General features: G+C 43.0%; 2 protein-coding genes across 2 annotated transcripts in view; one reads left to right on the forward strand and one right to left on the reverse strand.

Moving 5' to 3' along the window:
- AFAP1L2 (actin filament associated protein 1 like 2) overlaps positions 1-15,977 on the forward strand; it is a 101,867-nt gene extending 85,890 nt beyond the window's left edge. The window contains exons 10-19 of the mRNA XM_075215631.1: positions 672-776; positions 1,610-1,821; positions 2,982-3,127; positions 4,183-4,291; positions 6,840-7,040; positions 8,644-8,752; positions 9,096-9,257; positions 10,016-10,206; positions 13,748-13,870; positions 15,006-15,977. Coding sequence (XP_075071732.1) covers positions 672-776; positions 1,610-1,821; positions 2,982-3,127; positions 4,183-4,291; positions 6,840-7,040; positions 8,644-8,752; positions 9,096-9,257; positions 10,016-10,206; positions 13,748-13,870; positions 15,006-15,032 — 1,385 coding nt within the window. The 3' untranslated portion in view covers positions 15,033-15,977. The remainder of the gene's footprint in view (positions 1-671; positions 777-1,609; positions 1,822-2,981; positions 3,128-4,182; positions 4,292-6,839; positions 7,041-8,643; positions 8,753-9,095; positions 9,258-10,015; positions 10,207-13,747; positions 13,871-15,005) is intronic.
- Positions 15,978-17,179: 1,202 nt separating this feature from the next.
- VWA2 (von Willebrand factor A domain containing 2) overlaps positions 17,180-24,291 on the reverse strand; it is a 27,557-nt gene continuing 20,445 nt past the window's right edge. The window contains 5 exon segments of the mRNA XM_075215632.1: positions 17,180-18,185; positions 18,597-18,719; positions 21,583-22,134; positions 23,197-23,607; positions 23,610-23,774. Of these exon segments, the coding sequence (XP_075071733.1) occupies positions 18,076-18,185; positions 18,597-18,719; positions 21,583-22,134; positions 23,197-23,607; positions 23,610-23,774 (1,361 nt within the window). The 3' untranslated portion in view covers positions 17,180-18,075.

Raw genomic sequence — 24,291 nt, forward strand, 5'->3', positions numbered from 1 at the left:
CCTTTGTGCTGTACGTTTAGCCTCCGTGGGCAATTATAAAGGGGCCGTAGGAAGCAACAAATTAAAATCCAGAAGCTGAAAACTTCCTCCCATTGACGGCAAAACAACCGTGACTTCAAATTGGATTCCAATTATTAATGAACTAATATATTGTTTAGTAGTTTTTTAGTTCTTACATAAGGCTGCAGCGGGATTAGCACCTTGTTATAGGGGGCATCTATAGAGAGGGAACAGTGTACATTATAGTGCTAGCCGTGTACTCAGCGCTATACTAGGATATAAGGACAGGTAATTACAGTGTACATTATAGTGCTAGCCGTGTACTCAGCACTATACTAGGATATAAGGACAGGTAATTACAGTGTACATTATAGTGCTAGCCGTGTACTCAGCGCTATACTAGGATATAAGGACAGGTAATTACAGTGTACATTATAGTGCTAGCCGTGTACTCAGCACTATACTAGGATATAAGGACAGGTAATTACAGTGTACAGGGCTGTAGAGGGATCACTAACCCCTGGGTCTATGGTACTTACCTTCCAGTGTCCTAGTTATTGGGCTATGGGGTATATCGGACATTCGAGCACCATATAACATATAGATAATTCTGTGTGATTTATACATTCATGTGATCAGCGCTAGTTTCACGGCTTCTTTCTGTCGCCCAGTTAAGAAGAAAGGGCCGTCCGGCCTGAAGCTCAGTAACCTGATGAATCTGGGAAGAAAGAAGTCGTCCTCTATGGAGAGCCCGGAGAAGACGCTGGAGACCTCCAGTAAGTCCCCACCAGTGGGGGTCTTAGTCCCCGTTTCCTGCGATCCCTGAGCCGTGTAACGTGACGGACTGTTCTATTCCCCGTTCACCCTGTGTGGGCTTCATGGAAGAACCACCAAGCGTAAAATACAAATTAATGCAACATGAAAAGACTTATTGTGATGGTCACAAATATATGTCAGACAAGCTGTGGCTCTACAACTGTTGTGGAACTACAAACCCCAGCATCCCCAGCTGGCTATAGGATGATAAAAGTTTCCATATCGTAAGATATTGATATTTTCTGTTCATATTAAGCTGTGTTCAGCTATTGGCCGCTCTGGTCTCCAAACTGCTTCTTGTTGTCATGAAATCTGGTGCTTTTCTCAACTATCTTTAGTTATTACAAGTTCTGAACAATGTCCACGTTTATTTGTGAGTTACCAGTTATACAGCAGCCTAAACATCCTCTTCTGGACCAGTCCTGTATATACACCCCATCTAACCCTCTGTGAGAGGCGTGTGTACACGTATGTACACGTGTGCAGAGGGCTACGTGTTAGTGCTGTGTACAGTACACACTGACATTTGTAATTGGGGTGAGATCCAGAACAGCAGTGTGACATATGTATCTAGTTATATGTTTATCTATCTGGCTTCCTGTATATATACAAACATCCGAGAACCAAGGAATATAACAAAGGATTTGCAAATTAAGGAACAATCCATTAGGATCGAGGTCCCTCTAACAGCTGATAACTGAATGATCCGCCTATGATTATTTCGCCCCTAGACCAGGTGATATTATACCTATGTCATCCAGATAACGGTTTCCTAATTGCTGATTATTTCCAGATTACCTGAACGTGCTGATAAACAGCCATTGGAAATCTCGCTACTGCTGCGTGAAGGACGGACAGCTACATTTTTACCAGGACCGGAACAGGAGTAAATTTGCCATCCAGCCGGTGTGTCTGGTTGGCTGCGACGTCATCCCGCAGCCCAGCCCGGACCACCTCTATTCCTTCCGGATCCTGCACAACGGGGAAGAGCTGGCGACGCTCGAGGTAATAACCGATTCTACGCTCAGCAGTTGTCACGCGTTACTGAAAATGGTTTTATTTTCATCCGTGTGATTTACACACAGAATCATTTCAGAAACTGGAACCAAAGTAAACGCTCAGTTACAGGATTTAAATCCTTTTCACAGTTGTAGGTCAAAATTAATTATAATTTCACAAATTAATTATAGGCCTTAAATATTAATATTGAGCCCCAGGTTAATATTAAAGTAATTAAGTGTCTTTATCAGTAGCTCAGAATTCATCTAAAACCTCTGCAGACGGGGGTCCGACTGGGTCATCAGAGACCCTCATAAGATACATCCACTTAAATATGTAACTTGCAGCTTTGTAAGACCACCCTGAGATTATCTGACACTTCATTATAGAGGGGCCTTCACCCTTGTACCCCAGACCAGTATGTTGGTGGGAGTTGTATGTATGTACATGCACATTACTGCCCTCTGCTGGGAGTACAGTGTATGCACATGCACATTACTGCCCTCTGCTGGGAGTACAGTGTATGTACATGCACATTACTGCCCTCTGCTGGGAGTATAGTGTATGTACATGCACATTACTGCCCTCTGCTGGCAGTACAGTGTATGCACATGCACATTACTGCCCTCTGCTGGCAGTACAGTGTATGCACATGCACATTACTGCCCTCTGCTGGGAGTATAGTGTATGTACATGCACATTACTGCCCTCTGCTGGCAGTACAGTGTATGCACATGCACATTACTGCCCTCTGCTGGGAGTACAGTGTATGCACATGCACATTACTGCCCTCTGCTGGGAGTACAGTGTATGCACATGCACATTACTGCCCTCTGCTGGGAGTACAGTGTATGCACATGCACATTACTGCCCTCTGCTGGGAGTATAGTGTATGCACATGCACATTACTGCTCTCTGCTGGGAGTACAGTGTATGTACATGCACATCATTAATTATATTTATCATTCAATTTCTATTACTTTCATGTCTGTCTATATCGTTGTACTATCGATATAAACATGTCAGGTATTTCTAATGATACAATGTTTCTCTAGATAGTTCTGAGCATGTTGTTTGATTCTGTACCCATATATCACAGTCATTATCGCCACCATCAGGCGACATTGACGCTGTGAGCTGTAGTAACGCGCTTTGTTTACATGTAGGCAAAGTCTTCGGAGGACATGGGGCACTGGCTGGGACTTCTCCTGTCTGAATCCGGCTCCAAAACTGACCCAGAAGAATTTAATTACGATTATGTGGATTCTGAGCGAGTTTCCTGCATTGTGAGCGCAGCCAAGAACTCTTACTTGTAAGTGTATTAGGTCGCCGGTCATTATATGAGGATTACGCTCTTGTATCATTCTTCTGCAAAGATTCACCATGTCCCCCTCACCCAAATGTCCAGGCAGTGTGGGTAATATACGAACTGGAGGGGTGGGACGTATTTTCTATACACATGCACCCATTGGTTGCTAACAATTCGGGGCTCATGTACATTTGGATGCAAGTCTGTTTTATTTGCATGATATATGCATTTGTGTACTTCACATGCGTAACACAAAACATACGTCCGTATCCATATTTGTGCACATTTTATACATATGACTGTAGAGGAGGAGTGGGGGAGGACAGGGACGGGGCGAGTGTAGGTTGGAACACTAAGGGGGGTATTCAATTGTTAGCGAGATCCCCGGAAAACGAGCGCTCTAAAAATATTAGCGTTAATACGGTAATTACTCGCTGAGTTCAGCGAGTAAACTACCGTATTAACGGTATTTACGCGCATATTACCGTATTAACGCTAATATATTTTGAGCGCTCGTTTTTCCGGGGATCTCGCTAACAATTGAATACCCCCCTAAGGGCGTTTCCACGTAGTTCCACCTGATCTGGGTGATAGAGGACTTCTGCTCGTTAATGATGACTGTCGGTAGCCTCTTCTGATTGGCTGGTTGTGTGTTGACAGCTCCAGCTGTCAGTCCTTACATCATTGGATCACGGCCATATTATAGGACGTTGCGGCCGTCTAATCGCATTACTTTATTGATATATTGATGTATACTGCAGCTGGAGATAAGATTCACATTTGATCCTTAAAAGGGAAACAACAGATGTTTGGAGCTAATGTAAATTAATTTGTATTTGTGTCTGTATTTAATTCCATTTTATATTTTTATTAATAACCTCTTGTGTATATGACACCTCATTATATTGTGTACAAATAGTGTAATATGACGTCAACATTTACAACTGACAGTATTACTGCTACTATATGTAAAGCGTTGGCCTCTCCTGCTGCAAAATAAAATATATATCGTTTTTCCATTAATTATTGTAACCCTTTGTACACGTTTCTCTTTGCAGCTTGATGCAGAGGAAATATTCAGAGCCCAACACTTACATAGACAACCCGCGCAAAGGGAGGAGCCAGCAGGACGATCTGTACGATGACGTTGATGTGTCAGACCCAGCGGTAAGCAGCAGCGGCAGCGTTAAAGTCTCCGGGGCCACAGTGAGAAATATACTGAATACAACGTTAGACATAAATTGTTTTACGTCGTAGCGCAGTTCTAATAACCGTAGTTTTGAATATTCAAAATCAAGCAGGGTACTTTATGTGCTCACATCACATGAAAATAGTCACAGATGGAAATGATGTTAATCCAAATAGCAGCAATTAGTTATTATAGTATAATTTGAGGGGAGGTATTGGGGCCACAGGAGACGTCTCCCGTTTAGAGGGGATCGAACATATTTTACCGGCTTTTGTGTTCATACTTTCATTCCATTTGGTAAGATGCCCAATATAACCCATTAGGGTTAGATAATCCAGAAACGTTTGATTTTAAGATCACCCAGAAGCAGTGGAAGAGATCAGACATCGACATGTTGAGTTTTGTCCAGAGAGTCCAATTAGAAACCTCCTACATGGTGGTAAATGAACCTAATAATATGTACTTAGAAACATAAGTGGCACCTGGGGAAAGTGTAATGGATTCTACCATAGTAATATCTCCAATGTACTAAGAGGGTAAATGATTTAGGTCATTGTACAAGGCCAAGTTTGCTTTTATTAAAGTCTAACCGGTGTCGTAAGAAGTGTTAGAGGATTGTGAGAGAGGTGAACATCCATCTAGAGTTCTCCCAATTCCAATGTAGACTGTCAGCTCCTACGGGGCAGGGACAGATGGGAATAATAAATATTCTATGGAAAGCACCGAGTAATATAGTGACACTATACAAATAAACAATAATAATAATCAAAGAAGTGATCGACACCGGTAAGTAGACCTTAGACTTACCGGTCCGAGTGGGTGATTTATTATATATAATATATGTTATGTACTATTATGTTCAGAAGTTTCTTTACTCAGACATAATATTTTTGCTTCAGAGGTTTGTTTAATCTCTTTTTTTATCCCTCTATATATGGACTTTATGGTAAGGTTTGTGCCTGAATTGCTAGTCAATATTTGTACATATCTCTTATCAAAAATGTGACATATATGTTAGGATTGTTAGATGCGTTTGGTTACACACAGACACTTACATAGCCCGGACACACTCGGGATTTTTATTAGGGTCTGTAGTCCAGAGTCCACCCGTCCAATCGTACGAGTAGATGCTGGGATTACGAGACATTTAACTGTCCAGCAGCATAAAATATTCCAATAATCTTCTGTAAACCATATAGCTCACAGCAGCGGAGGGCAGGCAGATTGTAGCACGGGGGGCAAGATTGGACTCAGCAGCCTTTTAGAAGGATTTCAAAGGAAAAATAAATGCAGGTCCCGTAGTGGGCTACCAAGCTAGCCATCTACGGAACCGGGCCGGGGGCCCCCCAGCCCAGCTTGTCCCTGGCTCACAGGTTAAGTAATCAAGATGCCGGTACTACCTGGAGACTGCAGAATCGGCTTCTTGTAGCAACGGACAAAGGATCTAATCTGTGTGGATACTGTGCACACGTCTATCAGTGCTGACTGTATTGTACTTGTAACATTCTTATTATGTCTTCTGCAATTAGCTTGCATGTGCATGGACCTCACATCTAGGGCCTGATTCATTAACGATCTTAAATTAAGAAGTTTCTTATTTAAGTCTCCTGGACAAAACCATGTTACAATGCAAGGGGTGCAAATGAGTGTTCTGTGTTGCACATAAGTTAAATGCTGACTCTTTTTTCATGTAACACACAAATACTTGATAGCTTATTTGTACACTGAAATTTAAAGTTGATATTTGTGTGCTACATGAAAAAAGAGTCAGCATTTAACTTATGTGCAAAATAGAAAACTAATTTGCACCCCTTGCATTGTCACATGGTTTTGTCCAGGAGACTTAAATAAGAAACTTCTTAATTTAAGATCCTTAATGAATCAGTCCCATAGAGATTAATTTATTCAATTAGTTACACCATGCACACACTACAATTTACAGAACACCAATCCCTCATCACCAACTCTTCTAGCAGACCACAAAGGTCGTCACAGCATAATAAAATTAATACTTGTTTATACATTGTATCTATGTATATAGCACATACTGAAACAATAGATAAACGATTCCGCTTCTTTTCATCTTGCTATAAATTTTACGACTCCCTATAAATATTTGCTAACAAGTAATGAATATAAACCTCTGGCCCCCTCCTAGTAATACATTAATAATAATTTCTCCAGCCTGGACATCTGAGGCCAAGGCACCCTCTATGTCAGCGTCTGGTCAGCCAATGGTGGTCTCCCTGACCTATGGACTTTCACAGAAATATGGCAGCATGCAGTGTGTAATTCTGAAAGACATACAGGTACAAGATGTGCTCTGTCCTGATTCTACCTACTAAGATAATGTGGCACAGAACTATGGAGCTAAACGAAAAACTATTTTGATATAAAAGAAATACAGTTTGTTCTGCTCTGTAATGTAACTTTTTCTGCTATATAAATAGTTACAGAAGAATTAGGGATAGTCTGCACCTCACCACAGCCTCCAGTTATCTTCCATTATCTTTATTCCCTACACAGAAGGAAGACCCTAAAACCGAGGTGCGAGGGGGCGACGCAGAAGATAGTACCTACCTCGATCTGTTACCAGCGAGGTCTTTCCTGCACAACACGAGGACTAAACCGTCAGCAGCGAAGGTCGCAGACAGGGACCCCAACAAACAGACAGAACCTGAACCACTGTCATCCAGGGACCTGGAGCCCCCCTGTTCCATCCCCGAGGTGAGGAACTAAGTCTCACTTATTTCATTATCACAGACAAATACACGTTTTACATTTTTCACGTCTCTGGTGTAAAATCTGGGTGTAATAGAGGGAAAAATAATAAAGTCAACTGCAAAATGTCCTGTGTGACCATCAGAACAGATCATGTTCATGTTGTGTGTATAACACCCCCCCCCCCCCCCCCAAAAAATAAATAAAAATAAAGCATAATTGAGAAAATCTGGGGGGACAAAAAATGTGGGGTCCCCCTGAAACTGCCAGAACCAGCACTAGGCTATGCCAACTCGGGCTGGTGGCACTATACCAGGGAAACCCTCACCAGTCAGCACAGGACCTGCTATAAATATATGCCCCCCGCCCCTTTTAGGATTAGCCAGTCCCGTGCTCAGTTGTCCATGGTGCACTACAGATCCCAGGCTGCCATTAAGCGGTTGGACATGCAGGTGCTTGTAGTACTACAAGTGTCAGCATATCCATGGCTGCCAGAGCATGCGGGTATTTAAGAACCATAAGTGCCAGCATGCCCTGGCACCCAGGGCCCGCTATACGTCATAGTGCACCAGGGGAAAATGTAAATAAAACACAGACACCATTTAACAAAAATATATTTTAAATTAAATAAAGCCTCCCGGAAACATCCCTCATTCACCTCCTTTCTTACCTAGATTCAGGCTGGTGTCTTCTTATTACAGATCCACATCTTGGCACAGTAACAGAACATAAGTGACGCTCTTAGCGGTTATGCCGTTATATTTCTAGCTGTGGGAGTTACCCCGGTTATTGTGTTTCCAGATCCATAAAAACTTATTTTGTTTTTTGTGTGAAAAAATTTAGATTGAAAAAAAAAAAACCTGAAGCTGTTTCTTGTATATAAATATCTCTCCAAAGCTCCAAAAATGGCGGATTCACAAAGATGGTTCTTGTTCTGCAATGTTCATTTTTTTCTGACATGGGACAACAAAAGAACCATTTTTGTACCACCCCATAAACACATAACATTTGTGAATGACAGGAATAAACTATTTGCTGGGTTAGGAAGATTAATATAGACGATTCTTCTGCTAGTTACAGGAAACTGTGGGCATCTTTTGATATTTAGGGGCCTATTTACTATTAATTGCACTTTTGTCCGTTAATTATCATCTGTCATCGTAGTGATGACAAATTAATGGGGCAATTTAAAGTCATGTTAGGACAGCACTTCCTATAGGATAATGTCCCAGCAGTGACTTTTTTCTAAAGACAACTCCGGGTTCTGTCCCCGACTCCTCACTGCCCCGGGCGAAGTGCAGACGTCATTTACACTAAATAACACCGGACAGAGCAGGAAGAATGAAGGAGATGGACCCAAAGATCCATCTCCTGTGATGCTCTCCCCATAGGTGTGAGTGACTTGATAAACTGATAAAAGTGCATTATATTCGGACGACACATTGTGACCTCAGCGCACACAAAGCGGGAACGAGCCCATAGAATCTTGTGTGTGTAAAACAGATTTCTCCATAGGTCTCCCCTTAAATGTAACCTTTACACATTTCCTCTACCATCCGTCAGAATTTAGCACAATGTAAGTGACAGTTGGGTATTTCTCGTGTTGCAGGAAGCAGAGAACTGCGCAGAGCAGCCGACCCCCGATCTTCAGATGAAAACAAACGTCGCGGCCACTTCCAGTCCGCTGATGGGGAAAATCAAGAAACTGAGCAGTCCAGGTGGGTTGTAGGTTTGTCGCAGAGAGACGCAAATCGTCCTGATGTCTGATGGCGATATGTAAATATACGTGTACACAGAGAAGTGCTTTCAGCGGTTAGTCCCAGGGAGCAGGACTCGGCTCAGCTGCCTATTAGGAACATTTTTAAAAGAAAATAAATTTTTCTCATACACTTTAGCAGACATCTGATTGGATGTTATTGGTTACAAAGTTACCTCTGTTCCTGGTCATATAACTGCCCCCCCGGTGTGTTTCACCTCCCAGTGACTGTTTCTCTATATTATAATTTATTGGGGAGATGGATCAGGTTGTATATTCCAGATTTATAACATCTCTTTCATCAGCCATCGAAACCAAACTGGGGAAGAACCGCACGGAGGCCGAGGCCAGGAGATTTTCAGAGGTGAAAGAGCGGCTGGAGAAGGAGAGGGAGGATATTCGGGTGCAGCTGGCACAGCTCCGAAAAGATAGGAGAGAACTCAAAGAAAACATCAGCAACTGCACCGGTAGTAAACCATCCTTTATTACCACCATGGGGGTGATTCCTGGGTCCTACCTGATACCATGAGGTTTTAGAGTAATATATAGTGTTCTGGGCTCCCAATGACACATGGAGTATACCATCCTTTATTACCACCATGGGGTGATTCCTGGGTTCTACCTGATACCGGGAGCATACCACCATGGGCGGGGGGGTTGTAGAGTAATATATAGTGTTCTGGGCTCCCAATGACACATGGAGTATATCATCGTTTATTACCACCATGGGGTGATTCCTGGGTTCTACCCGATACCGGGAGCATACCACCATGTATAGCGTTCTGGGTTCCCAATGACACATGGAGTATTCCATCCTTTGTTAGATTCCCTGCAGCATTGTGTGCGGAGTATGTAATGAGCGGAGTATGTATGTACCGCTCCTGGATGCTGGAGTGTTGGCGCTGAGCCGCAGCATTGTGAGACCGTGTGTGCACAGGTCCATTCACTTACATTGGTTTTGGATGATCAGCTTGAGAACTACTTTTCCAGGTTTTAAGAAAGAGTGTTGACTGTATAATATTAATACCTGTGTGAGGGAGCCTAAAATGTAACAAAAAATAAAAGTAGGAGTCGTCAAAAGCTCGGCCTTCGACCCCCAAACCTCCGCTGGCCGTAGATAGACCTGTAACTGTAAAGACTGAGTTAAAGAGGGACTCCGCATGGAATGTGCTCTTGTTACGTAGCGGTCTGTAGATCTAACGGGTTCTATACGTCTCTGTGACAGACAAGAAGCTGCTCTCAGACCTGGAGGAAAAGCTGAAGAGCAAAGAGGAAGAGTGTAAAGAGCGGGAGAGTCACAGAGTGGACCTGGAGCTCCAGATTGTGGAAGTGAAGGAGAACCTGAGGAAGGCTGAGCTCGGGCCGGTGACATTGGGGACCACAGTGGACCCGGCCCACGTGGACAACCTCACCAGTGTAAGTATGAGGATAATGGCTGTGGAAAGTAAATGTCAGACAGGGACATGCTTCTCTACCTTCTATCATTTATCCCCTGATTTGGCTTTTTGTAATTAATGCATTTTTTTAATGTATAAAAGGATTTTAAATATTTATTTATTATATTATTTATTACTTCTTTTTTTTTATTAGTGCAGCGGACAAAACAAAATCTGGGCTTTTGGTTCCAAAGTTCAGTTAATATTGCTGCCATTTTAAAACTCTTGGATGTTTATAACCTGAACAGATTGATTTTTCTACTTTTAAGTTTAAGAGGTCAAGTTGCACCTCTTCAGTAGTAAATATATTTGTGTCCACTCTTATGGGAGTAAAGGCAGGCCTGCTCAGAGGATTATGATAGCGGGGCAGGGTGGCAGCGGAAGAGATAAGCAGGTAGAAGATATCGGGGATAGACGCACCTTGTTTATTGCGATCGGGTTTCCAGTAATGACAAAACATACACTGAATTCTCCCACACGGAAAAATTGAGATTTTTCATTAGAAAACTGTGTCTGCTTTAATACTGCCATCCGCACAAACTTTTATTTGATATGTTGAAGACACCACAGTGTGGGTTGGACAGGTCAGGTATATAACTTCATGTCAGGGGCCTCTATAAAGAGAGAGCGATCGGTACATCCACTACAGTACTCTGGGCCGCCGGGAACCAGAATATCCACCCAGATGTACAGTTCAAAGAAGGAATATAAAGGATTATAAACCCTATACAGTGTATACTAGACATTGGCCATTGTCTCGCACTACGTTTAGCTCCAGCTCTGCCAATTGGTGGGTGAATGTTAGGTGATAATATTTAGTATGGGGATCTACTCTCTCTGTAAACCAGCCACAGTGTAATGTGGAATCCACCGACGCCATTTAATAGAGCGGTGACGCCAGGAACGGCCCACCCCCGACTGAACGCTAGTCCGGAGGGATGCTCTCCGTTATACACCAACGGAGGTTCCTATAGACTCTCAGAGCTAGTTACATAGGGGCACATTTATCATTAATCGGCAAAAGTGAGAAATAGTTATTAATCCTTATCGCAAGGATAAGGATTGAACTATTTCTCACATTTATTAAAAAGGGGTCACAGAAACAGCAGTTCCGATAAACTGCTGTTTCTGTGATAGAAAAAAATCACACTTACCCCCCTCTTCGGACACGCTGTCTCGGGATCTCCTCTTCGTTCCTCTTCTTCCTTTAATTGCGCATGTGCAGTGCACATGCGCACAAAGTCCCCACTCTGTCTCTGCAACTATCGTTGCAGACAGAGCGCTGAGTGACAGGGAGGGATCATGTGATCCCTCCACACATGCGCTGTCCAGCTCTGCTCTTCGTAGCAGAGCTGACAGCAGTGGATTTCTTCAATTAGGATGATGATCCTCTCCTCCCTCCACTTGTCCTCTTGATCCTATCCCCTCTAACCTCCTTCGCTCTCTCTCTCCCACTCCCTGCTCCTACCTGGCACACCTCTTCAACCTATCACTCTCCTCTGGTGTTATACCCTCCTCATTCAAACACGCTCTCATCTCTCCTATCCTCAAAAAACCTAACCTCGACCCCTCCTCCGTCGCCAATTATCGTCCTATCTCTCTTCTCCCCTATGCCTCCAAACTTCTTGAGCGGTTAGTCTGCTGTCGTCTCACCAGATACCTCTCAGACAACTCCCTCCTCGACCCTCTCCAATCTGATTACCACCCCCTCCACTCCACTGAAACTGCCCTGGCTAAAGTCACCAATGACCTCCTATCAGCCAAATCCAGGGGTCATTTCTCCTTACTTATCCTCCTCGACCTCTCTGCAGCCTTTGACACCGTGGACCACCCCCTCCTTCTGCAAACTCTTCTCTCTCTAGGCCTCTCTGGTTCTGTCCATGCCTGGTTCTGCTCTTACCTTGCTAACCGCACCTTTTCTGTCTCCACGTCCGGCTCTTCCACCGCCCCCACGCCCCTCCAAGTAGGAGTCCCCCAGGGCTCTGTTCTCGGCCCCCTTCTCTTTTCGCTCTACACTTCCTCCCTTGGTGCGCTCATCTCCTCCTTTGGTCTTCAGTATCCACTTTATGCTGACGACATTCAACTCTACATCTCCTCTCCTGATCTCTCGTCCACCCTCCTCTCTCGTGTATCTGACTGCCTCTCTGCCATCTCCTCCTGGATGTCCTCACGCTTTATCAAAATTAACATCTCCAAAACGGAACTCTTAGTCTTTCCTCCTTCCAGACTCCCCTCTCACCACAACCTCTCAATCGTTGTTAACAACACTACCATCTCATCTGTCACCCAACTCCGTTGCCTGGGTGTCACCCTTGACTCCTCTCTCTCTTTTGCCCCCCACGCCCAATCCCTTGCTCAAGCCTGTCACTTCCAACTGCGCAACATCGCCCGCATCCGACCCTTCCTCTCACAAGACGCCACCAAAACCATCATCCATGCGCTCATCATCTCCCGCCTGGACTACTGCAACCTCCTCCTCACTGGCCTCCCTCTCTCCCATCTTGCCCCACTCCGATCTGTGCTCAATGCAGCTGCCAGACTTATCTTTCTCTCACGTCGCTCCTCCTCTGACTCCCCTCTCTACCAGGCCTTACACTGGCTCCCTTTCCCTTACAGAATCCTCTTTAAACTCCTTACTACCACTTATAAAGCTCTCTCTCAGTCTACTGCCCCCTACATCTCTAACCTCCTCACCATCCACACTCCTGCCCGCTCCCTGCGCTTGGCAAACGACCGTCGCCTCTCCTCCTCTCTCATTACCTCTTCCCACTCCCGAGTCCAAGACTTTTCCCGAGCTGCCCCCCTGCACTGGAATGACCTCCCTCGTTCCATCCGTCTCGCTCCCAATCTGTGCTCCTTCAAACGGGCTCTCAAAACTCACCTGTTCCTGAAAGCTTATCAACCATCCACTTAACCCCTCATCCACTCTGCAGTTCTCCCCCCCTCTCCCCTGGTCCCTTTTTCTCCATTGCATCACTGCCTCCCTTCATGCCTGTTTTGTCCTCCCTCCCTTAGGATGTAAGCTTGTATGAGCAGGGCCCCTCTCCCCTCCTGTCCTCATACCGACTCTTCTGCTCCGCCCTTACTTCATATGTCTGCCCGGAGTTTCCGAAGCATTGGTACTTAGTGTTTATTGTTCTGTGATGTTTACCCTGTATGGTCTACTGTTCATATTATGTAAGGCGCTGCGGAAACCTTGTGGCGCCCAACAAATAAATGATAATAATAATAATAATAATGTGGCGTACATTATCAAGACAAGTTCCTGAAAAAAAAAAAAATCGGAACTTGTTAGATTGCGGCCAGGAGCAGTCACCATTCTGTTGAATGGTGACTGCTCACAAAAACAACCAGGATTGCAAAGCAGCAGATATCCATGATATCTGCTGCGATGCACCTTTAATAAATTTGCGGAGGGCACATCGGGACTTTAATTCCACGGTAAGTGCACAATAGTGCACTACCGTGATTTGTTAAATATGCCCCATAGTAACATGTTCTCCTCATATCTGTTTACCCAGGTTAAGAGCAGCAGCCCCGTCCACATCCCGGACTCCTCGCCGGTAAACTCCGCCATGGTGCTGAAGAACAGACCGCTATCTATAATGACCACCGGAAAAGGCACCGTACTGCAGAAAGCCAAGGTACATGTAACCTGAAGGCAAGAGGAGAGACCTCTACACGCTACCATTAGCTTACACATACACGCATGCACCTGTGTACTCACACTCACACACATCAAAGAGAACCGGTTCTCCAGCCACACTGTAGATGACAATGTCACAGGCTGAACCAATATTCCGGAGAATGGAACTGGTGGCGCAGCCGCACGGTAATTCAGTATGTAACATGTAAATAGCAGCTACCTGTAAACTCCGTTAGATACCGACCTCGGACCACTCTTGTGTTGGCCACACGTACTGAAATACTGATAAATGTATATAGTATTACTATTGGGCAGGTAGGTAAAAGCAGATCCTGCACCATGACCCATTCCACTTTGGGCTAAAAGTTCTTCCCCCAGACTTCCTACATAAATAACGAGTAAGACATCCCACAAAAAATGTTTCGACCCCTCTGCCACTATGAATATGCTCCCATCTACCCTCTCCCCACTATGAATTATTCAGTAGGGGCTCCTACTGGCAGATGGATTTATTGCGTTATTTAATTGGTTTAATTTAAATGCTGCTGTGGGTGTGGCCAGTGATCCCGTCACTCGGTATGAGGACAGAGCGGTAGGACCGCAGCTTCATGGCCGTGTCAGACTATGGTACAGCCATAGATGGGAATTCATGAGGTATTAAAGGACAACTACGTTCCCAAAACCATCTTGTATTTATCCCCCACACACCTTAGCTCCCAGCTGCAGAGATGCCCCTGCTGGGGTAACAGTAACCCGCAATCATGATCGTCTCATCAGTTCTACATGCAGCTTGGGGCAATTACCCCAACACACGGATTAATTCACCGCAAAACTCTAATATTCCTAAATCCGTCTCATCTTATGATTTCCAATTGTGTCACATTTTATGTATAACTATCAAAGTACAAGACCAATTAATGAAACGTGAATCTTTACCATGTAGTCTGTTTATTTAGGGAAATTGTTAACAAACGTTCATGTAGAAATTTTTGTAACTTGAAGTGGCGTCAATACCGGACATAACTGCAGATATAAAGTGGTTTTATACATTTAACGCTCCTGCGTCAGTATGTACTGACTTAGGTTTCATCAGGAATGACTGTGTTAATCCTCTTGATTTTATTTTTTTTTAGGAATGGGAGAAGAAAGGAGCCAGCTAGAAAACTTACTCTTCATAAAGGACTAAAAGACTTGAGTCTGGTTGGCATTTTATTTATCAGATGTCAGGACCCTGCTCCTTCCTGAAAGAGAACCAGGAGCCCAACCATTTTACACCTCCAGGAGACCTCTTCTTGCGTCGTGCTGGGTGACCAAAGCCGAGACATTAGCCACTTGTCCTCCCGCGAAGGTGGCAAATCTACCGGGCATAATAGACTGGAGTACCGCGACCACGTCCTCCTGGATCTCTGTCTGTGATTTCAGGCTAGGTTCAGGTCTACTGGACTCTGGGTTATGTATTATATACAGCAGTATGCCCAAGAAACATTTCCTGCAGAACATCAGCCTTCTGAAGACAGCGCGCATCGACCTCCACAAGACAGAGCTCGCAAGACTCTATGTCACCGTTCAATAACTTACTCATATTCTACAATCTGTTTTAGGGATAAGGTGAAATCTTTTCTATGTGGTTGAACATATTTATTGTCATATAACATTGTCAAGGCAAGAAAAGAGCTGTAGGAACCAGCGTCTGGGCTTCGAACAGTCATGTCGGAGATCAGCAGGACACAATAAACTGAATAAGGGCAGTAACTCACAGGTAAAGCGCGTCAGATCATGGAAAAACAGATTTCTTAAAAACTAAAATACATTAATAATGAAATTTCAGCATAAAAGATGGAATCTTCGGAAATGTGTGGAAGTGGTTCTGCACGAGACATTAACTAGTGATCCGGTGTCTGCTGTCCGCAGAGATTCTCATCTTCCTTCTACACTTAATATACTAGTTTAAACGGCGTCTCAGACTGACTCAGAACGCTGTTTCCCTGTTTTTTTCAGTCTTAAGAAGTGATTGTTTTGGTGCTTAATGTTAAAATAAAAAAGTATTTCAAAGTATTTTATGATTCCTACATGAAAAATTAAACTTAAAACTAGAAATCTGAGAATGTTGGTTATAATTTCTCTCGGAGATCGCTCAGATAAAGAATGAATCGGGTCTCCCGTTATAGCTCATTCAGACAAGCTCTTGGGGAGGATTCGTTCACAGCGCGTTTCGCGTCCCAACATTGCTAATTACTCACTGAAACAAAATACAGGGGTGGCTGGAATTAATACAGGTCCTCTTGTATTAAACTTATGCCCCAGCATTTATCACAGCGCTGGAGTCATGGCTTCAATCCTGACCGGGGCCCTATCAATGTGAAGTTTGCTTGTTTCCTACCACACTCCAAAAACATTCTAATCTGTTAACGGATTTCTAACAAAATGAATCCTTTAGTGTCTGTGTGTGGTAGGGAATATAGATTGTTAGCTCCACTGGGACAGGGACTGATGTGAATGATTGTTCTCTGTAAAGTACTGAGTAATACGTAAGTGCTATATAAATAACCAGTAATACTCTGTGCTGAAGTATAGGAATTGCACCCAGCATTGGGGCTTTATAATATAGTGGTGGTGGGTGTTATGGAGGTGGGGGTGGGATGTATGTTGGAGTTCCAGACAAGGAGAAGAGAGTGGGTTACCTAGCTCAGACTAGGCACCTAGACCCGGTGACATTAAGTTGGATTACATATTTAACTGAAGTAGAGTTTGCTTATTTTGGACACAAGTTATCTCCACTGTTCATAAAATACAATTATATCCAATAAACAGCTCTGTGTCATATCCAAGAGCAACACAAATAAATCACTGGGTCTGTTTGATATAACGGCTTTACTAGAAAGCACAAAAGTCAGGAAGTACAATACATTTTCAAGGATATTTATAATCTGGGCAAGGTTTACAGGTCTTGAGATTGAACGCGGGTTTATACTGTATGGACTAATGTTAGGTTTAGTTTTTGGGTTAAGGCTAATGTTGTGGCTAGTGTTAGAGGACTATGGCTCAGTACCAGATGTGACTGATACATCCTTTGTATAAGATACTCTTTCAATTGAGAGTTCCCTTTTCTTTGGTCACAGAGTGCTGAAACAGACCCCGCTATCCGTCTCTATTGTTACACTGTGTAATGGTGGGCCCAGCCAGAGGTGGATCATCCATCAGGCAACCTACGCTCCCACTTAGGGCCCAGTGGGTCTGGACTGAAAGGGACGATTTCTCTATTTATTTATTTTCGGGGGGTTTTTTTGGGGTTTTTTTTTCAAATGACAATCGGAGGGGGAGAAAGGAGGCCCAAACCAGTATCTGGCCTATAAACTCATGGGGTCTTAATCAGACTCTTTGCCCAGCTATGGTGGCAAAAACCCCTTTTGCCAATTTCGTAAAACAATCTGACTATATTCACTTTACGCCCAAACCGAGACATAAGTGAGATACATAGTGTACAGAGTATTTTGCCAGAGAAAAGAGCTACACTTTGTAATGTGAGTTTAATCCATAGAAAACACATATTCATATTGCAGAAGAGCAAAAACTACACAATTCCATATTAACAAATATACTAATTATTTTAAAAAAATGTTGACATCGTAGACAGAATTACACTTCTACAAATGCCCTCATATAAATACAATACAAAATACAGCAGATGTTTATATTAAATATATCCTACAAAACGATGTGAAAGAATAAAGTAACAGCAAGTCTCATTAAGACTGTATCCACGACATATACATTGTAGCACAAATATTTTCATTCTGTGTGGTTGTACAATAAGACAATAATAATAATCCACCAACATATACATATTGACATATCTGTCAGGAATATTATATAATGGATTTAATTTTACATCTTGAACATCTTTGCTTTTTAGAATGTTCATGTTTAAAATAAAAGTTTACAAAGGTTAGGGATACATTTACCTACTGACACTGGGTACAGGAGACTCCCGCTAGGTAACAGTTGATGCTTTGGTTTGCTGCCCTCGAGTGTCCACTCAGTGCCATTACACCAGTCTTTTAGTTGAGTCTGCAGTAACGGTGGGGTAGTTTGCAAGACCTCAGATTTCCAACCACCGATATGTGAACATGCAAACACGGGCACTGAATGCCCTGCCATGACCCGCTACACTGGCTGGCTCTTTTATGGTAACAAGGACTGATGTTACGGTGTTTGCCGGGAAGGCCTCCGATGTCGCGATGTACTGGAGTGTCTCTGCGGCCGATTCCTGAGTTGTAATCCTAGAGGCCAGTGAGCGTCTCCTCTGAGTATCCCTACAATGTACAAGAGAGGCACATTCTTAAAAAAAGAAAAGACTGTCATTAATAAAGCAGAAACACATAGCCCTATAATTGGTGGAAACCTTGCAACAATCCCGTGGGGCGTTATTTCATTATTAGAAAGTTTTAGAACTGTTCACCCCTTATATTAATTTCAATATTTTATTTTTTTTTTTTTTTTTAACATTTATTCTGTGCAAGCCCACATCTAGAGCAATGGAAGGTTTCCTTTACTTATTGTCATTGTCTGCACATGATGAATGCCCAAAGATGCTCTCTAATTGGCTGCCATACCCCTGTGTAAGTGCAGCATAGAATTTACAGATCTGTATTTGGGACATTAGGAAACAGTAATATAGATACTGTAAACTGTTCTTTAGTATCACACGTCCCACGGATACTTACGATTCTCGCAGTGCGGCCCGTCCCAGCCGTCACACTCACAGTGGTAGCTGTCTTGTTGCAGGATGCACACCCCGCCATTCATACAAGGATTAGGTTTGCACAGATTCACTTTGGATTTTGCCTCTGAAACACACAAATGTCAGAGTCAAAGACCGACTGAACGAATATATCCATCGCCATTTCATAAATATTTGTAATGTCCTGCAAATTAGGGGAGGTTTCTTTAAAATCCATGACAGTGAGAAGCAGGGGCCTGGCCAGAGCTGCTGTTTAACGGTCATATGTTTGTCTGTGGAATAGGAGTTGTTGTAACAATGTTACTGACAGGAAGATCTGTTCCCTGTAGCTGTGACCGGAGATACTTAGAGGAGCCGGAATAGAGAGAAACGCGGAGAGACAGAGAGTACAGAAGGAAAAATGGGGCCGAGTTGCTAAAACCCTGTCAAAAAGTCAGCTAGGATCTGCAACAACAGTGCCAGAGAATGTCAGTACAATTAAGAGGACGTCATTAATGATTCATTCAGGATTGCAGCTCTGATGTTTGTTAAATAGGCTTCTAATGCTTTGAATGAAAAAGCTGCCACCGGCGAAACGCAGCGAGACTTCTATCTGGCTGTGAGTCCTACATGTATAGACCCGGTGAACATTTACCTGGAAAGATTCTGCATTTCAGAGAAATTTAAACTACAGCGACTTAAGCAAAAAAAAATTAAAAAAATAGTTTACAAAGAACCCTATATAGTGACAGCAAAGTGATCTTATAATAAATAGACTTCAGTGATAACAGAGACAAGGTCTGCACTGCTCTATATCTGTCCAGATCAGTAGATTTGATTATTTAGTGGTAAGAAATATGTTGACTAAACCTAGTGTAAGATTAGCATGATTAAAGTGATTTATTTTAGTCACATAGGAGGTAACATATCTTGTGGAAGAGTATAACTCATTGGGGTCTTGTCTTGGATGGGGCCTCCCTCTGCTGCGCGGTCCTCGCCGTAGAGGCCGCCCCTGGAGCACCATGAGCTCCGAGAACCACCGCCCACATATTTTAGATTGCAAACCCCTCTCTTAAAAAATACACCCCTGACAATAAGGCTTTACTCCAATTGTAAACTATGTTGTCTAAGCCACTTACAAAATATCAATTTTAACTCCTCTGAAAAATCCCTTTAACTACCATAATGAACTTAATTATGCAAATCATAAGTATTATAGTATCAATACGTATTTGTCAACCAATGTACCCCAAAACAGATACAGATACAGCACCCCTCAGAGTGACAAATGGATTGTTTTGGCACTTGTCTAAATGGCGACAATATGTCGTAGAGGGCGTGGCTAGCGGTAACCAGTGTAAGGGGTGTCAGATCGCTATTGGGTGTGTAAAGGAAACGTGATAACAGTATTCGGTACTTGTAGTTCTACAACGGATGAGGACACGTAGGTCGTCTACCTCCGCTATAAATAACGTTTCTGATCGCTCTCCCACCTGACTTGAGTGGAATTACTCTAGTTTACATTCTAGTAACAAATACAAGATCACCGACCAAGACTAATATTCATATATTGTTACTTTCTGGTTCCTATTAAGATGTTCAGTCTAGTCGTGCAAATAGAAACTGTTCAGTAATTAAACAGGGAGCATTTGGGAGGTGACCACAATCCTCATGACCTCCGCTCCATCAGACAATGTAATGACCTAGCAGTGAGATCAGAGAGCGCTGAGGCCGTAAGTAGTTACGTTCAGTGAACCGTTCTCTGGATAACATCTATCATCTCCCCGACCCCCAGGGTTACCTGCGGCTCCCTCTCAGTAAGGGGCAGATTATAGTAACATTTCAGCATTAGTTCCCTAGAATATTACTCTGCGAAGGGGCCATAGAGAGACGCTGCCCAGAACATTATAGTGGACAAGACGTGTACCCGGGGATCATGGTGTTTACTGACGGAGGGAAGATGAGAGGTTAGTACTTACACTGGTAATGCACCATTAAAAATTCCCATCATCACTGGGCAATTGGAAAATGAATTTAATACCCATAAAAAAACGGCCTGTCGTCCGGTATCAGGCAGTGACCTGGTGCTCGTTAGGACAGAGAGTTGCAGGAAGAGGATGACGATCTAGGACAATTCTGCACATACTGCGTAAATTAAACTGACAGCTGGACATTAATATATACAAACCATGTAAGCACTGTGTACACCGAGGGTGCTATATATATATATATTTAAACAATACAGCATAAGCTAAATACAAGACCTGAAATTAATGATGTAGTTATAGAGAATCCTGTCCCATCACTTTGCTACAAGCTGTCATCTTGGGAGGATGGAGCTTTAATGTCTTGTATCTCTTTGGAGCAGTACAATCATGACTTGCAGGTTCTTAGGCAACAAAACAAACAAAAAGTATAACGGATACGCTAGGCCCCATATAAGAACTATTTTCTATTTTTTTATCCATTTTCTGAGGGCCAAAAGATACAACTTTAGCCGGATAAGGGAGAGCATACTCCATTTAGTTTCCTTTTAATTTATCTTAAATAGCGCTGCAGTGGAAAAATCGGGATATATAATGCATTATATCTTCCTGCCTCAAAGGTACAGAAAAAGAAATTCCTTAAGTTGAAAAAGTCTCTCTTTAAACAGAACCTTAAAATAACTTAAAGGAATTGTCCACTAAAGATCCGAAACCGCAACGTCAGACCTGAGGTCCATCTGGACCTCCAAAAATTGTAAAATGAATTTAATAACTTTAAAACAACATCCTGTTGTCAGGTATCAGGTTATTTAATAATACTGATAGTAAACGGGTTAATATGATCCCAAAAAATCATCCATTACTAAACAACGATCATCTAAATAACTAGCAGTACTCCTGACGTATATAATATCTATAAGCAATGGATGCTGGGAGATGTCTAACTTATATATCGCGGATGGAAAGAAGAAAGAGACACTCATGACAGAGTAGAAGAAACTTCACCTTCGCACACGTTCTGAACAATGATATCTTCATATTGGCCGAGGGCATCATAAGTTGGGACGTGGGTGAGGAATTTCTCCGATCCAGCAACACGCAGCAGTAAACTCCTCTGGATTCTCCCCACTCCGATTGTGAATACCGAGATCCCGTTATCCCGCAGCTTCTGGGCAGGGACCGCCGCGTCCTCTGCTCTGCGTCCATCGGTGATCAGTATCACAGTCTTCTTCACACCGGGACGAGCCCCCTTTTGGATCGTCATCACTTCATTGTGAATGTGGAGCAGAGCACCTCCAGTAGATGGAGGTCCTCCATGGTAGGTCGCCTGGTTGATGGCATGGAGGAGGCTAGAACCCGTCTCATGTGTATCCAGTCCAAACACAGTTTTCGGCTGGTTACTATATGTAACAAGACCAATCTGAGTAACGTCACGGTTAATATCAAACTGGAGAGAGACCATAGTTATGAAGTTCAGCAGTCGAATAAAGTTCTCCGGTCCAACACCGGATGAGGCATCCAAGGCAAAGACTATGTCCAACGGTTGAGCCTGGCAGCCTGAAAGGGAGGAGAAAAGTGTTATAATATAGGTATAAAATCACCATCAATTAGTCAATGAGCATCAGCATCTGAATGAATAGCCCTAGTCTGGTCTCTTGAAAAGGTTGTTTTTACTGCGATCCGAGGTCAGGATTGGTGAATACATGGTCACTCTTATCATTGTATAGTTACAATATTGGTATTTTATAGTAGTATTTTAACACTATATGTCTACCAACCTTCAGAGTGTAAACGACTGTCTCTCTTGCCGATGACCGTGTATGTACTGGCTCACATCTTCAATATAAGTTTAGTATCAATCTAATAATGTTTTTAATTAATAGAGGAGTACAGGCAACACAGTTGATTGATTTTGGTTCATTGCTTTTTTCCTTCATTTACATACATGTGAATCTATAAGCCCCGAGTCAGACTATGGGGATGTAGCTAAGCTGAGGGGGGGAGGGGTATGATGAGTGAGACTATTTCAAAGTTTTGCTGAGAGTCCCAGAATAAATATGCCGAATTGTCAATATTTTTCGGCTGTACGAGACATGAACTGTCCGTGTAATAATAAATTAAAATAATGAATTTTAAAAACCGGCAGCTTAGATTTCTCCAAGAATCCTCTACCACCTCCGATGCTCGACTGTACAGTTTTGGACCACTAAACCTACAATGGAAGAGTTCATTTAATCTAAACATTTGTTAGAAAGCTCCCCCTACTTAAAGAAATTCTAAGGTCATTGGTGGATGTGTTAGTGTGTCCTTTGCCCGTTTTGGTATCTTCAGAACCGACCACACTTGTGAGAACACCTTCTGGGCCATGCCCCAGTTTTCGGATTATCAGAAGTGATTAAATTTGGAAGAAGGTCTTTGGGAGAAGAGAAAGGGATTAGGGTACAAAGAAAAAAACCAATAAGGACAATGTAAGAAGAAGGATAAGTAAAACCAACATAACAGAAGGAAAGACCTGCGACAGGATTATTATTAAATGCATCTTTAACCCCAGCTTTGTATAAACATTAACACCTATTAAATAACAAAACATTTAAATATATGATTGAGAATTGCTGGCACCTTGGGCATCAATACTGCAGATCTTCTTTTGTAGCTGTGGCAGCTGGTTGAAGAGTTGCTGGGGGCTGGAGTAAGTTATCATATTCTGGGGGTTCCCTACAATCTCTGCCATCTCCTCTTTAGTCGAGTCAGTTGCCACGCCAAGGAGGAACACCTCCTGATCCCTGGCCATATAATGCCGCTTCTAACACCAAGTCCTGCGACGTGGACCCCGTGAGTAGGACCACGACACGAGGAAGGTCATCACGTATGTCAGAAAGGCTGGGGTGCTCTTGAAGCCGTGTCGTGTACATAGCGCAGGGCTTTTCCTGTGTAAGATTCCACCACCCATAAACCGCATACCGTCCACATACGTCAGAAGTTCTGCCACGTTCTCATACTCGTTGATCTTCACCACCATATGAACCTCATACTGTACTGGGCCACACCGATGTTGACCGGAGAGTCGTCGGACAGGGCAGCTTGTATGAAGCGCTTGAGAAAGGATTTGTGCCGCATAAAGGTTTCTAAGGAAGTTGCAGACGAGCTGTCCAGCAGGAACAGGAGGTCGATGTTGCATTCGAGACTTAACTTAGGAGCTGGAACAAGGAGAACATCACAATGACGTTCGTTCTTACAGTGATGGACAACATGAGTACCGTGGATACATACGAATGCAACTATGTTACATACAACTATTATTTACATTTTGAAGACACGCAGAAATTATTTTAGCCCAATGAAGTGATAACAGACTGGTCTATGGTCAATCATACAACAAACCAGCTTGGGTTAGGCTGATAACATAAATGTCCCCATTAAATGATAGTAAGAAATGTGTCTTTATTTATCTATATCTCTATCTAAGTCAGGTTTTCAATAAAACGGGGAAGATTAATCCACAAAAGTGTCAGGTAGCGTTTGCCAATATTTCAGCCGGCTAATCTCCTCCAGTCTACAGCCTGACGGTCGCCATTATCTGTTCCGAAACATTGGCTGTTTGACACTTTATATATACATAGAAATACATGTATACATAGCTCACAGATATTATATCTTACACACATCTCTCGTCTCTCAGATTACATAACAATATACTAATCCTGTTTTGTCACA

The sequence above is a fragment of the Mixophyes fleayi genome, chromosome 6, assembly GCF_038048845.1.
Source record: "Mixophyes fleayi isolate aMixFle1 chromosome 6, aMixFle1.hap1, whole genome shotgun sequence".
Classification (NCBI taxonomy): domain Eukaryota; kingdom Metazoa; phylum Chordata; class Amphibia; order Anura; family Limnodynastidae; genus Mixophyes; species Mixophyes fleayi.